The sequence below is a fragment of the Dipteris shenzhenensis genome, chromosome 24 (genome assembly GCF_047967505.1).
Source record: "Dipteris shenzhenensis isolate YYH24624 ecotype China chromosome 24, Dip_SZ_1.0, whole genome shotgun sequence".
Lineage (NCBI taxonomy): Eukaryota > Viridiplantae > Streptophyta > Polypodiopsida > Gleicheniales > Dipteridaceae > Dipteris > Dipteris shenzhenensis.
Window position 1 is genome coordinate 19,555,332 of NC_141619.1, and position 15,468 is coordinate 19,570,799.

The window sequence follows — 15,468 nt, forward strand, 5'->3', positions numbered from 1 at the left end:
CCACACTAAATGTGGAGATACAAATGCCATAGAGCAGCCACCTGTTTTTGGAGCTATGATTACTAGAGGGGTGATGACACAAGCTAAGCAGGCCGATAAAAATAGCCACCCAACATTTGAGGAGAATGCACATGTGCAAATGTGGGTAACGCAGCCAATGCAGCCAAGCCATCCTATGCCTCCCACTAGTATACAGTCAAATCATGCTTCAAAGCCAATGAACATGCCTTTGTATGCAGGACACAAATCTGATTATTTCAAGGCAATTACAGCTGCAAATACAAATGGGTTTTTTGGGGATAGCTGCTCAGATACACATGATGGAAACAAATATGGACAGCAAGGGGGCTGTTACATCAGTTTGCAGGACTGATACATTGCTCCAGATGATGCCCTAGCAGTTCAGCATACCAATGGAAGGAATACATGTATGCATGGCAGAAGCCTACATACAGTGACAATGAAACAGGCCAAATGGTTGAAAGACAGATGATGAGAATTGCAATGTTGAGCAAATCTGTGATAGAAATCAAGATGTGGATGTTGACCAGCAAGGTAAGGATGTGGATGCACTTGCACTTGACATGTCTAGGCATGCAAACTTTGAGGACAAAGTTTTTGAGGAGGAGGTGAGTATCCAGCGTGGTATGGTCTCCATTAAGGAAGAAAATATTGAAGACCACGGTGATGATAACAAAGGATGCTAAAGCAAATCTACTAAGAAGCAGATTGTGCAGCAAGAGCAAGGTATGCATGACAGTTTAATCCCTGAAGCTGCATTACCACACATTCAGGAGCAGTACAGTGGGAAAGATAGCCACATGAATACTGCCCTTCACTATTGTTCACTAAATGAGTATACCTGGGAGTTTTGCCTCCAATACTTAGCAGCCATAATGGGAATGAAGGCATTTTGCAGGAGTGCTGTAAATGCAAGGGCAGCATGTCATAAATATTGCTGCCATGTATTGGCACTTTCAAAATTTGACAACAAAGTTTTCAAGGGCAATCAAAACTTGAGCTGCTCAACTTAAATGACATGTTTATGAAGCACACAATAGAGATGCATTCATCTGGGACTAAACTTATTGGTAGGAATGGAAACCAGGCCAAGCATGCAGATTTCTGGGATACTACCAGATGGCATATGTTCATGACTAGTAGGAATGACAAAAGCTGCAAGTACATGGTACAACCTTGAAATTACAGCCCCAAATTATGAAGACAATGGACAGCACAAAGAAGATGGCTGTTATGGCAATGGACAGCAGAAGGAAGATGCCTGTTATGACACTTTTTAGAAGGTGTATGATGGCAAGCAACCCTTGCACAATCATATTGGTCTAAACAGCTACTGTTTCCAGGTGTACAGCAGCATGATAATGCAGATTTGCCAGATGATGGAAAAGATGCACATTACAGGACACATGCAATCAGCTTCTTTCTGAGAAGGGTGATCTCATACGACACGATGATGCTACATCCTTGTCTGTAGAGCACGAAGTTACACTCATGCATGTGGATTCTGTCGCATCCCCACACAAGATGCAGGGTGGGCAGGCGGTAGAGTATTTACTACACAACCAGCCAAATCCTTCCATCTTTGGGAAGCGTATTAGTGAGCAGCCCACTATGATCTCACCCATGGGAAATTTCAGCCAGAGACTTTCACCAGCGACTCTTCCAAGGGGTGATATCCTTGAGTTATGTGCAGGGGATATAGGCCCATCTTCATTGCTGCCATTTGGCACATCCCAACCTCATGTTGATGTTTTTGGGAGAGCATGTCCCTCTAGCACTCATCTCTCAGCTTTGCTTTAGCCCAATGCCTATGAGAGGATTCGGCCTCGATCCGAATCAGACATGAGGCTCTACATAGAGTCTAGGCCACCTCGAATGCAGCCTGGACAGATTTTTTGGAAGGATTTTTCAGATTATATCCAATGGATGATGAGGACAAGGTTCCTCGTGATGGCATGCACCATGCCCACACTTGGTGAAAGTTGAGGGCTTCATCTTGGAAGCCCTACACATGGGCAGCTTTCAAAGACCTCATGGGTGTCATGGTTAGAAGTAAATTACAACGATACAGCCCAGAGCTGAAGGCCTTACAGGTGAGGACTGAAAATCCTTGGAATGCTAAGGAAGCACAAGCACTGTTGGAAGTGTTAGAGCCTGAGTACAGCAGCTATAATGAGAATGATTTTCAGTTCCTAGCATATGGGCAGTTGCAAAAGGCAATGCAACAACAACTCCTCAAAGCTGCCTTACAAGGTATATGGCAAAAGGGGGAGACAATGTGTATGTGCTTTTGAAGCTTCTTCATGACAAGTATGCTAGGTGGGATCAACACTTACATGACCCTGGTGGTGCCATAACTTATGGGGACAAGGACTATCTTATTTTTCCTTTTGACCCGGGTGGCATATGTTTCACTGTTTTGCAGCAACAAGGAGCCTTTGTTTCCAGCCACCACTTGCAATTTTGAGGGCAAAATTATATTGAGCGGGGATGGTTGTAATGAAGGCCAAGATCAGGCCAAGTTAGTGAGGGTTAGGCCTGATTTGGCTTAGGGGATTTTTAGGCCTAGAGGGAGGTCAAAAAGGAGATATAGTAGAGGGAGACTATATAAGACCACCTCCACACCTTTGTACGGACCTTTTGATGTGACATCTAATCCTATCTACTCTCCCTCCTCCTTCCTGCTTCTTGCTGCCTACGCTCACTCTCTCTCCTCCCTATCTCTATCTCTCTATTCCCTCATCCTTCTCTCTCTCTCTCTTCCTCTTTCCTTCCCCTTCTCCCCTCTTCTCCTCCCTTCTGCTATTCTCTCCCCATCTGCCCCTTCCCCCTTCTCTACATGCGGGTTTTGGTGTGATACAGACTTTCTTTTGCAAGCCATTCAAATTTAAATACTTGAAGCCAATATTAAACTTATGGAAGCTGACGAAGAGAGAAGTGATCCTTTTGTCTTCTTCCAGAGGGTCGAATTCTTATTTAAAAGGAAAGAGAATCGAGGGCTAGCTACTAAATTGCTAATGTAAGCCCCCCCTAAAATACTAGTCTCGCTCCTGCTAGAGTTAGGGACTTAGTTATTTGAGGATATTCCCTTGTCTCAGCAGGAACATGTGTTTTTTAATGGGTGGTAAGGTTTACGTATATCTTTATCATCCCTGCAGGATCTTTCATGCTTTGGATATATTCTTATATTCATAAGGATGATGTTCTAGTTAAAGAGTATCTCTGCGTTAAACATTTTTGTGCCTGCATGCACAATTGGACATGTGACTAGTGGCCCTGGCTAGTGTTTGAAATCTACATTTGATAGGATCTTGCATGGAGTTGAGTTTTGTTATGTCTACGATTGGCATTTTTTCGGTTTCGTTGAAATCGTACGGAACTGGATGAGAAGCGTGTTGCATGCTTGCTGAAGTTGGATGTGTGTAGTGGTGGTTCAATCAAAGGAATATACTCCGCATGCACGATTAGTCATTATTATTTTCTAAAGTTTGAAGACTAAAGGTCAAATTTCTTATTTGTATACTGATCTCAAGGGCTTTGGGATCTACAGTTTACAGGCTCTTTCAAGAAAGAGGTGTGTTTTGTAATGTTTGTGGATCAGCGTACTTTGGATATAATGAAGCAGGAGGGGCTAGAACTGGACGATAGAGGCTATGTAGGCCTGTGGAAAGTAGTTGTAGTCAGAAACATGCCTTATGCAGATGCAAGGCGGATTGGAAAGATCCCTAAGTTGTTGACTCATCGGCTGTTTCCGGCTGCCAGGTGAGGAAGCAGAGTTTTATGATCTCTGAGGTGTTTTTAGACCCTATCATGCATGATCGTATGGGGTTTTTCTGTCTTTGTTTTTAAGGTGGGATGGTTTGCAACTTTTTAAAGTAGAGTCCATTTTTGCTTTGAGTATCTTTAGGAACGTCAGTAGATTCAGCTTTCATATCTCTAATCAGCATGAGGGACATTTAGAAACTGTGCATGCTTTGTCAAGCAGAAAAGACTAATGAAGACTTCAGCATGTTCATCTAGAAAGATGTACTTTTTGTGCTTCCCTGTATAATGACTAGGCTTCAGGTCTGTAGGCTACTGCACCACCTATGGACATTCAGACGACAACGAATTAAAGTCCCACAGTGCAAATGTTTGCAACCACTTGAAACAGACATACAGAATGTGATATTCAGAATATAAAAATGAAACAAGAAGAGGCACTAGCTTTGACTCGCTATCTAAAGTGAGCTCCCACTGCTCACACACGGATACCTGTTGCAATGAGACTCAGTGATAGACAAGATGATTGCTTGAATGTACTAAGTGGACAAAAAGTAATTACAACATTTTCAATGAAGGATAATGGCTCTTCAACTTTCCCTGTCGTTAAAACATGTGAATGGGTTTATTGGAAGGGCTTATTCCACTCACACTATCCTTATCTTGCACAGTTTTTTATTTTTCCAAAGAAACGAACCTTCTATTAATGCTTTAAAGATTTCATACAAGATAGCAGCCCCAAAGGTGCTGAGTATGGAAAAAACCGGAAAAGGCTGAAAGAAAGAAACCGGCCTGTTCCAGAGAAACCCAGCTCATTGCCTAGGGAATCTCTGGAACTGGGGCTAACAGCCAAGTGGGGGGACTATACAGCCAGCGAATCCCTCGCGGTGTGATGATGTAGAAAAACACCTGCAGGCCAAGCCTTGCAGAAACGAGCATGCCTCTCAATACTCGCCCTGGATCCTGGGTCCCACGCTCCCGGGTGGATTGTAGAGTGTACATGATATCCTCCCAGATGGCAACTAAGGTAGCCGAGGGTGGAACCAGATGCTCTCCCATCACAAGATTGCAGCGAGCCACCCAAATGTTCCAAGCCGTGATGCTGGCTACCACCTCCCAAACACTGTTCTCCCCAGGAGGAGGAGCTAGGCTGTTAGGGGGGACCGCCTCGTGGAGTGCAATCCTCTGGATGCTCTGACCTTGTATCCGGTAGGCTGGGGAGATCTTATCAATTTGAAACGCTTGTCCTCCCTGTGTCAACCAAGCCACCATCCCCCAGGTGTAGTCTCTGTGAAGACTCTGCATACGTGTCGTGATCCTGAGGGCTCTCATCCAGATCCTCGTTGCACTATGACAGCTCCATAGGCAATGCGGGATAGTCTTCAGGACACCATCGGAGCAACAATGGCACTGCCCCTCTACTCGCATCTGCTCCAACCACGGGCTGATGGGCAAGCCTCAGTGGGCTATCAGCCAGAAGAAGTATGAGATCTTCCTTGGCCGCAAGTTGGACCACAACCGTGTCCAAAACCTGGATCGCATATCCCAGGGCACTCTCTGGGTCACCCAATGTCTCTCCCTCGAGGGGGTCCACCTCGACGAGTCCATCTGAAGCCTCTTGCCAATCCGTGTGGTGTAGGAAAAGAAGGGCACCTCATCCATCGTCCCTCATCCATCGTCTCAGCTAGGTCGTCCCTGGAGGGCGAGAACCACTCCTACGGATCCCATTGGACCTCCCTTAGGGGTCTACCCTCCCATAGCCAAAGTCGCCATCTAGAGGCGTCCTGCTTTGAGATACTGGGAGGGTCAATGTGTCACTCCTTCCCGAAACGTCCTACCACTCTGATCATTTGCCAGTGAATCCCGCTCCAATGACCAAAAGACCTTGCCGGACCACTGTCCGACTATGCTTAACCAATGTGAGTTCGTTGTCTGAGCATACATCCCTCTTGATCTCTGACCTTTGGGTGCCACATAAGGGGCTGGTGCTCAAACTCCTCTCTGCTTCTGGACGTTGCACGGATGAGATCCCCTGCCAGTCTCTGCCAAACCCTGTGTAGACTCCTCATCAGGGGGGGGCCCTTCCCCGTAAGGGGAGCCTTTGAGAAGATCCATCTATGTGAAGGTTGCCATTGTCCCCCCAGTGTGAGGGGTGTTCCTCAGAAGCCCTCGTTGCAAGAGGAGCTTCCAAGGCTCTGCACCTAGGGTGAGGCCATGAACCACCAACTTGCCCAGAAGGGCCCTGCTCTGCATCTCCAGATCAATGATACCCAAGCCTCTCAGTGCCTGCGGCATGATCATCGTCTGCCAAGCTACTCGGGCCTTGGTGTTCCTCGTGCCGTCTGAACCTGTCCAGAGGAAGTTCCGTACCAACCGTCGGAGCTGCCCAATGCATCCTCTGTGAAAGCACCAACAGGAGGTAATATACGAGGCCGTGGCAAGAAGGACCTGGTTTGCCACTAAGGCGCGACCTGCTAGGGAGAGTTTGGCCAAGCTCCAATAGAGAAGCTTGCGCCGAACACTCTCAAGGACCGGGACAATCTGCTGCTGTGCTATGATGTCAATACCCACTTGGCATCCGAGGTATCTCGTTGTCTGGCCCCATGGGATCCATCTTAAGCCAAAGTCACTCCCCCACTCACGGATCTCCTGTGTCTCCTCAAAGCCCGTGAAGAAGCCTACGGGTTTCGTCTAGTTGATCTGTGCCCTTGAGGCCTCACAGTAGATAGCTAGGGCGCCTCTGACTCTCTCTAGACTCACTGTGGTGTCCTCAACATACAAGGCCGTGTCATTTGCAAACTCTGAGTCAAGGAGGTCCTCCTCCTATCTGATTGGGAGCCTCAACCCTGTGAGACCCGCCACCTGTGATCTCAGATAGTAGCCCAGAGCCTCCGCCACAAACAAGAAGAGGAAGGGAGCTAGTGGGCAGCCTTGGCAGATCGAGCGAGAGAGAGGAAAAGCCTCGCCTATGTGTCCTGTGATAAGCATCTGACTAGAGCTCTTGCATATAGTGCTGAAACTCCTCTGACCCATCTGTCCGAGAAACCCAATCTCCTCATAGTGCCCTCCAGGAAAGACCACTCCACCCGGTCGTAGGCCTTCTCGAAGTCCAAGAGGACGGCCAACGGCTGTGACTCCTCCTTAGACCAATCCACTGCCTCCCAGAACGTGAAGATGTTGTTTAGGATGCTGTGCTCTTGGACAAACCCAATCTGTGTGTCATGGATGATGTCGGTAAGATGGGGCCGTAACCGCAAACTCAAGACCTTGACGAGGATCTTATATGCGGTATCTGACATGTCACCCATCTCCCTCTTTTGGGATCAAACAAATCCACCCCCTGCTCAAGGACTCGGGGAGAAGGCTTGTGTAAAAAATCTCCTAGCAAGCTAAACGAAAAGGGGTGGAGATAATCTCTCAGAAGTTCTGGAAGAAGGCCGGAGTCAAGCCATCCTCACCCGGGTAATCCTGGGTCAAGATAGCCTTGAGGGCTTCCCAGAGCTCCTCATCTGTGAAAGGTTCCTCAAGTCTGCTGCATAAGTCTTGCGAGACTACTGTCGGAACGTGATCCCAAACTAGCTCTCGGGCCACAAGACCAGTTGGGGTCATCCTCTCTGTCTAAAAGAGATGGCTGTAAAAACCGGTGGTCATGTCAAGAATGTCCTGTGGATCAATGTGCATGATACCTTGCGAGTCTCGGAGACGCTGTAGCTGTGTGCCTGTCGATCGGGGCCCAGTGGTTTGAAAGAATTGCTTCGTCATGTTGTCCCTCTGTTGCACCCAATGGGCCCGGGAGGAGTGATAGGAGAACTCAGCTCGCCGTAGCTCTGTATCCTGAAGCTCGAGACGAGCGCTCTCAAATCTGTCACTAAGCCATTGAGAAACTGGGTCCTGCTCCTTGAGCCTCTCGATGGAGGCAAGGCCTCTCCTCAAAGCTCTATCACGCTCCTGAAGGGTCCTCCTCCGCCTAAGGGCGTGAGCTTGTAGCTCCTCACTGCTTCTCTGAATCGCATCGGCCACCCACGCAGCCGAGCCCTCACACGGTGCCATCTTTGATTGCTCCCAAATCCTTGCCATGACCTGCTGAATCTCTTGGTCATGCAGGAGGTCCTCTGGAATGCAGAATCCCTTCTGGGGGAGACCTCGGCGGGGCTGATCCAAGTAAAGTACCACTGGAGAGTGGTCTGACATCGTGGTACCTGTCAGAATCCCGGTAGATCCCCCTCTGTGTAGTGCCCAGTCCCCAACATAGAAGCAGTCTAATCTTTCTAGCAAGCCATCGTGTCTCCTCTGTCCAAAGGAGAAGAGAAGGTTGCGAGGAGCCCTGTTGAACTCTGGGTCTCTCCACGGGTCTCTGCCACTGATCATGAAAATGAACTGCTCCCAGGTGCTATGCTTTGCTGCTGGCATCTCCGACAGCCTCCTCCAAAAGGCCGGGTGGTGTTGTCTACACGCTGGGGCATACACATTCAGGATAACAATCTTGGACTCTCCCGTACGAACTCTCATCCAATGAGATGCAGACCTCTCCGCTCCGTCCTATTGCGGGAGACCAGCCCTTTGGACCTCTCCCTGGGAGAAGGTGATGGTGTCGTCTGATGTTTGCGGCTGAAAACATGTGCTAATGAATCATAAGGATGTCCACTGCCCGCCCTACCAGTGCCCTCTGCAACTTCTGCTGGAGTATCAAGCACTGTGGCTGGCTACGGACACGGTCGTGGAGTCCGTGTACGTTCCAACTCACTATGGTCCAGCTCATGAGGATGGGGGAGTCGGGAACAAGGATCTTCTATGAGTGGGTGCCTGTGCTAGAAAGACTGCCTTGTGTGATGTTGCCGGGGGTTTAGAGGGCGAGTAGTGAGTGTCTGTACGTCGTCGTACTACGGTCGATACTGGCTCAATCTTGATCTTCCATGCCCACTTCATCATGAAGGAGGCTTCCACTCCGAACAGCTCCGCGCTTTTCTGGAGGGGCGAGAAGTGTGCCTGCTCCACCTTTGCCTCCAGCGGCAATCTGATAACTCCTGTCGTCAAACCACACACTGGCTCCTCGCGCATGAAGCTCAGTTGAAAGTTCACCTCCGCGCCATGGGCGTACCAAAGATCTAGTCCTGTGGTCCCATCCACTCGTCCATCATGAGTGTAATCTGGTTATCCAAAATAGCATCAAACACCTCCGGGGATCACTTCTCCAACCCTGTCGAGGCAAATGGAAATCTCCAAACGGGGTGTGTCTGAGATTCCACTGCACTGATGAAACCCTCCTTCCGGGGGTGAAGGACCATGAGTGTTACCTCCAATGGTAAAGGGTATGAGTCCGGAATCTCCAGATAGTTCTAGGGTCCTAACCTCCAGAAGTGCCGCGGTAAGGGACACGCCCAGGCTGGAGGTTGGGAGTTGCTGACCAGGAGGACGAGCCTCGCTCCTCAGGGTCCCTCTCTGAGCGGACCTGCTACTGCGAAGGGGAAGCAGAAGGGGGCGTCATTGTTCCCTTGCCTGATGGCAGGGGTGTCGGAGCGGAAGAAGTTGTTGCTGAAGTGGAGAGGGGGGTGGTGGGAGAGGAAAGGGTAGGGACGCAGGGAACAGAGGAAGGGGGGCGGGTGGTGAGAGTAACCAAAGAAGGGGGGACTGGAGGGGGTGGGGGGAACCCTGGAGGGGGAGGGGGAAGTGAAGAGGAGGGGGGGAGGGGTCTAGGGGGGAGGGGGAGGGGGAGGAGGGAAAAGGACAATCTCAGGCCCCCCCTGTTGATTAGGCTTGTCGGGGCTCTGGATCGGCTCCTCTGTGGTCCATGTCGGGCTAGCGTCTGTGGCATCCACCATCGTCGCATCTGGAGCCCCTGGGGCTCGCTGCTGCTGCAAGGGTGGGTGCGGAGGCTGAACCTCCGAAGCTGGAGGATCGGCTAGATGGGCGGTGGTCCTTGCCGTTGGAGGAGGTGGCTCCTACTGTTCCTCCTTCGAGGCCTCTCGGTCAACCCTGTCCCTCTCTTTGCGATTGGCCCTCTGCCTGTGGTGTTTGTGGGCCTGCTTTGGTTTCTTTTTCTTTTTAACCTGTGTCCAGTTCACTTCTGAGGGGGTAACCCATGGGGTTTGAGACTCCTGCTACTCCTGCCTGAGAGGGCGCTGAACTCTGGCTTGCTGACTCTGCCTACTCTGCGGAGGAGGGGGGGAGGCGCACGGGGGAGGCCACGGGGGCAATCTCTGGCAAGGCGACCCAACTGTCTGCACCGAAGACACTGGCCTGGTAACCTGGAGATCTCCACCCCCAACAACTCACCAAGGTTAACACCTGTTGTAACACTGAATAAAAAGCTGGATGCCATCATTGGCACAGCTTTATTGCTAGAGGGCCTATTCTAGAGTAGCCATGTGATTGTAACGTCACTGGGACATCATGGTTATTCTAACTACCTTCTCCATTCCTATATTGGGGGCGTGTCAATCACCCCTCTATACAAGTATTTGTCATGTCTATGTCAGCACTAAAGGGCTATGCTGAGGCTATGCTGTAGAGGTTATGGGAGGTTATGAGGTTATGCTGAAGAAACTGCTGCATCTGCTGCTGCTGGAGTTGCGTGGGCTTGTGGAACTGCTGCATCCCATGGTCTGTGCAGACTGTTGTAGGGCTGTTTGGTACGTCTGCCTGCTCTGGGAGATTCTGGACTGAGGGGGGAATGCTTCTTTATATACGGATAGGGCATTTGGGGGGCTGACCCAGTCTGTGGCCTGCAGGATGCCACAGACTGACCTGACTCGTGCTGCAGATTGCCAACCAATCCACGTGGCACCCGACTGCTACTGCAGTGCTCTGGCCATTCCCGACCATTTACATGGTGGTTGGGTACCTGCTGTGCCTCCTGCTCATCCACGTGGCAGCCTGTACAAGCTGCTGTACTGTACTTCTGCTGACATAAGCTGCCGTACAGGCTGACAGCATCCTGTCCTTGCTGCAACCTGCTGACTGACCTGCTGCTGTGGGCTGCAGGACTGCCATGTAGGCAGCCATCTGCATGCCATGGGCTACAGATGCCCATGCCATCCCTTTCTGCTGAAATCGTAACAGAGGGCAAAGCTGAAGACCTCTGTCCAAGAATTACCTGAACTTGTGACAGGTGCGGAGTCATTGATAGACTGGCTACTCTCTTCTGATGGGTCAGGTTAGGCGGTCTTCCGGTCTGTATATGCTGCACTCAAATGATGCGGTCTTGTTAACTTACTTCTGTGCAATGGTTAGCAAGCGATGGTGCACCCAAGACCATGGGCTGCAGATGGCCACGCCATCCACCTCTGCTGAAATTGGAACAGAGGGCAAAGCTGAAGACCTCTGTCCAAGGATTGCCTGAACTTGTGGCAGGTGCCGATACATTGATAGACTGGCTACTCACTTCTGATGGGTCAGGTTAGGTGGTCTTCCTGGCACTCAAATGGTGCGGTCTTTTCAACTTACTTCTGTGCGGTGGTTAGCAAGCGATGGTGCACCCAAGATAATTTCTGCTGGGCCTAACTGGATGACGATGAAGGTTCGCTTCTCTGTCATCCCACTAGTGCAGAGCTCGAAATTCTGTGCTATCACTCTTCTACAAAATTGGTGGCTGGGCATTCCCAAATGCACTGTGAAGTTGGAGTGCTGTTGCCTATTGTGCTGTTGGAAGACAGAGCTTGGTGGTGAGGAACTCATCCAATAAATCCTCTGCATTGCCTCTATCAAACAAGATAGTGACCTTCTTTCCTGCTACCCATCCATAACACGAGAACCTCGTTGCCCTTCTGTTAAATTTCTGCCACCAGTGAGACTGCTGAGGCTGCTTCTGAGGTTGCGGCATATCTTGATGGAAGGGAAGGACTATCTGTAGCAATGCAAATGGGTACAATGCTGCTTATTGCGCTTGTCATGGTCATGCACATGCTATTGACAATAGACACTCCATGGGCAAGCATTGGGCTCTGATGTTCCACGCATAGTGAGCTATCTCTAGTGCATCTTGTAGTGCTCTGTGTGCTACTTGCCAAGTGATGGCGCGTGGAAGCTTAAATGCACTTGTCATTATCCTGAATTTGCACAATGGAAAAATAGCTCTTGGATTGGTTGAGCCAAGACAAGAAAATAGGTTTCTCCATCATATCTGTCGAATAAGACTTGATGAGAGGGGAAACTGGTCTGTTAGGCTTTACTCCTTTGGTCTTGTGAAATGACAATAGCAAAGCTCAACCCGGGTCCTTCTTTGCTGCCTACGCTGCTTTGAGGCAATCCTGTTGGCCTCTTGGTCAGTGTGGAGACATTCTTCTCTAGCCTCCTGGTCATTCTTCTTTAGCCCCCTAGGCCGCCTATGCATGATTATCCTTGAGCTCCTGAAGTTTGAACATGCGAGTGAAGAGATTCTCTGATTGCTGAGCTTGCATCTGCATTACGTCTGCATCATAGCAACCGTATTAAAGGAGATATTGTGCCTCCAGCAGTGGAGGTGTTGATAGTAGAGATATTGGTTGTTGGGCTTCCTCCTCAGTTGAAGCCGCCTTATCCTCCATGCCAGGGTCAGACTGTTCTCCGAGACTTATGGTCATCTTGCTGGACTGTGTTGTCACCATGTACTGGCTTTGCTATTTGGATCTTGTGGATCTGCCACCAAGGTAGAAGGATGGAGGGAGCATGGAGAGGCTACCGGATATGGAAGACACATGCTTCCATTCATTGCTCCCTTTTCTGCTTCTCACAATCTTAGGAAAATTTATGAAGCTTTGACACCAGTGCAACAGGCAAGGGGCTTGGAACTTATTATATTCCCATCCTAGCTATTGAGTGCGAAAGCATGGAATGTTGACGAGCGAGAGAGAGAGAGAGAGAGAGAGAGAGAGAGAGAGAGAGAGAGATGATATGATAGGATATGGTTGTATGAAAGTCCTCGTGAGACCCTTCAAGATCTATGGGATTGATGGTGATCACTATCAACAAATAGTGATCCCTTTAATTCGATGAAGTACAATACTATAGACTTACTATGTAGTTAGTACTAGATGCACTAGCTTGTGTGCTAGTCCCAGTATCTTGTTGCGGTGTTGCCAAAACTTCTTTTACGTAACTCCCTAGCTTTGTAGCTGGCTGCTCTAACAGAATTTTCAGGTTATCTCTGTTGTCATCATATTTTTCTCTGATTTGAGCATAGACCCTGCATCTTAGGAGTACATGCTGCTTGTCCACCTCCCTGGTGGGGAGATTTTACATATTCTTTTTTTTTTTGGGACTCTAGGTCTTGCCCATCTTCCTTCCTCCAGTTCTAGATCTCATGTGAACTGGTTCTCATTTTGCATATACGCCAAGCATCTCTGGTCTGGATAGGAGAGGAATCCGGACAAAACCCCATATTTATCTCTGAAGAGGCAATAGAAACGCCCTCGGATCTCATAGTAAAAGGACACGTGAAGATGAAGTGCTCCTCCATCTCAACCTCCTGTATGTCACATAATGTGCATATGCGCCTCTCCCTAGGTAGGCCCTCTGCTCTACTGCTCTCGATACGAAGTCATACGAAGAGACCCAAAACTGCCCATTAGAGATCCTCAGTGAGTGGGGTAAGTGGATCTGCGTGTATCTTGGTGGGTCAAAGAAACCGTCCTCTGTGATATGCAAAGCAATGATCCCTGTAGAAGTCGAGCTTCACTGGAAGCTCGCTTAGTCCCAGCCAGGTCCGGAATGTGTGAAGCTGTAAGAGATCCTCACGGATGACCTGTTGACCTCATGTGATAGGAGGGGAGAAAACAGAGCGTCCATACTGTATTGGAAGGGAGGGAGTCTATCCATGTGGAGCTCCAGTCGCTCAAACCATCTTTTTGTGTGTGCATACCAGCATCTCTGGTCACCTCCTGCTGATAGTGTCATAGAGGAGGACAGTGCTAGCCATGGTAGTCTGCGTCGACGATACTCGCGTAGCGTCTCTGGTTCACTCAAAAGATTGTTTTTGGTTTCGAATCTGAGCTGACGGCGTAAAGCCTTACACTCATCATCGTACCAACTATTACAAGGTAGGGTCCCAGGTGGTGGTGGGCAGGTGGTGTGAGGGAAAGCGTGAAGCGTAGCCTTGTAGTGAGCGGGTGATCATGGAAGCGCAGCCTCATGTAGTGAGCGGGTGATCATGGAATTGCGGTCCTCTATTAAGGGTATGAAGTCAATATAAGTGAGAAGTATGTATAGACGGCCTGAGTAAATAGGTGAGAGATCGTGGTCCAAGCGTATGTCATGATAGGTGGAGTAAGGAATCTGTGGGGTGGAAGGTGCTGTGCGACGGGGAGTGGAAATACTAAAGAATAGGTAGGTATTATCAGCCCCTAGAGGAGGAGGTGCTACAGTAAAATCAGTGATGCGAGATGTGAAGGCAGTGGATCCCATGATGTAATCAACAACGCTAGAGCCCCCCCCAATGTGGAAAGCATGTAAGACCACCTGAGGCGGTCCATCTATCAAGACCATTATAAATAATGACCATCTATCAAGACCACTATAAATAATGAGATCATGCAACTTGCCTAGATCCAATAGGCCCTGCCCATAAGCTGTGATCAGGGCTCGCCTGTCAACCGAAACCCGTGGCATACGTCTCATAGACCCTGCCTCCCTATGTGGGAGGGGGGGTTGATGCCCGACAGGGGACTTGTAAGAAGTCGTCCATCTCGCACCACCGCCCACTTCCCATCCTTGTACTTGCGCCGTAAAGACGAAAGTTGTGCCTGAGTATCATGGAACCATATGATCAGGGGCTGCTCTTGGTTGGGGTCTCTCCCCACCCGCCACACCCTCTCGATCCTGTGCTCAACTACACCCAGAGTAGTGGCCATGAAAGCCGTCGCATCTCTCGGTGTAGCCTCAATGTGCGGGATCCCACGGACTCTGATGTTGAGAGCCTTACTAGCTCTCTTCTCTGCTGCTCCATGAGGGTAGCCGAAATAGTTGCCTTTGCAGGTTCCCGTTTGGCCACGTCGACCCATCTGTTTGTCTTTTCAATTACAGATTGCATGCTCGCAATCTGTGCCTCAACAACTAGAGTGCTCCCTGGGACTGTGCATATGGCTGTGGCCTCTTGTCGGAGCTGTGAGATATCCTGTTTGAGTCCCTGAATGAGATCAGCCTGCTTCCGAATGGTACGAGCCTGCTCCTGGGTGAAGCAGACTTGCTCCTGTGCGAAGCGTGTTATCTCCACCTCGCGCACACCGATACTGTGTACCTCCATAAACAAGGGGGTTTCTGGTGGGTCAGCTCGTCTGTGTCCTAGCTGAAACTGGAAGGGCTGTGGCACAAAAGTATGAGGACGAGGCCGAATAGTGGGTGGTGACTGGGTGAGTTGGGTAAGATATGGAGACGACAGTGGCATGGATGAGGCGATCCCAACTAGGTGTGGGAGCGTAGGCTGACTTAGAGGGAGAGGGTAGAGAAAGGTCGAGGCGTAATGCGGAGCAGTGTATGACACCTCCGAAGTAGGTGTCATAAGGGATGAGAGAGTTGTAACGGGAGAGGGAGGGAGGGATGAAATCTATGACAACCCCCCTATCTCAGGGGAGAGGAAAGAGGCCGATGTCATCGGTAGTAGCTGTAGCCGGGGATGTGGGGGCTGCAGCTGAAACTGAGGCTGAAGCTGAAGATGAGGATGCAGCGGGGGCTGGAACTGAAACTGAAGCTGAAGTGGGGGCTGAAGCAGAAGCA

At 49.7% G+C, this 15,468-nt stretch overlaps 1 protein-coding gene across 1 annotated transcript in view; it reads left to right on the forward strand.

Annotated features, from left to right (window-relative positions):
• LOC147886334 (uncharacterized) overlaps positions 1–15,468 on the forward strand; it is a 64,714-nt gene that overhangs the window by 14,018 nt on the left and 35,228 nt on the right. Inside the window, exon 6 of the mRNA XM_087395413.1 lies at positions 3,572–3,783. Coding sequence (XP_087251539.1) covers positions 3,572–3,783 — 212 coding nt within the window. The remainder of the gene's footprint in view (positions 1–3,571; positions 3,784–15,468) is intronic.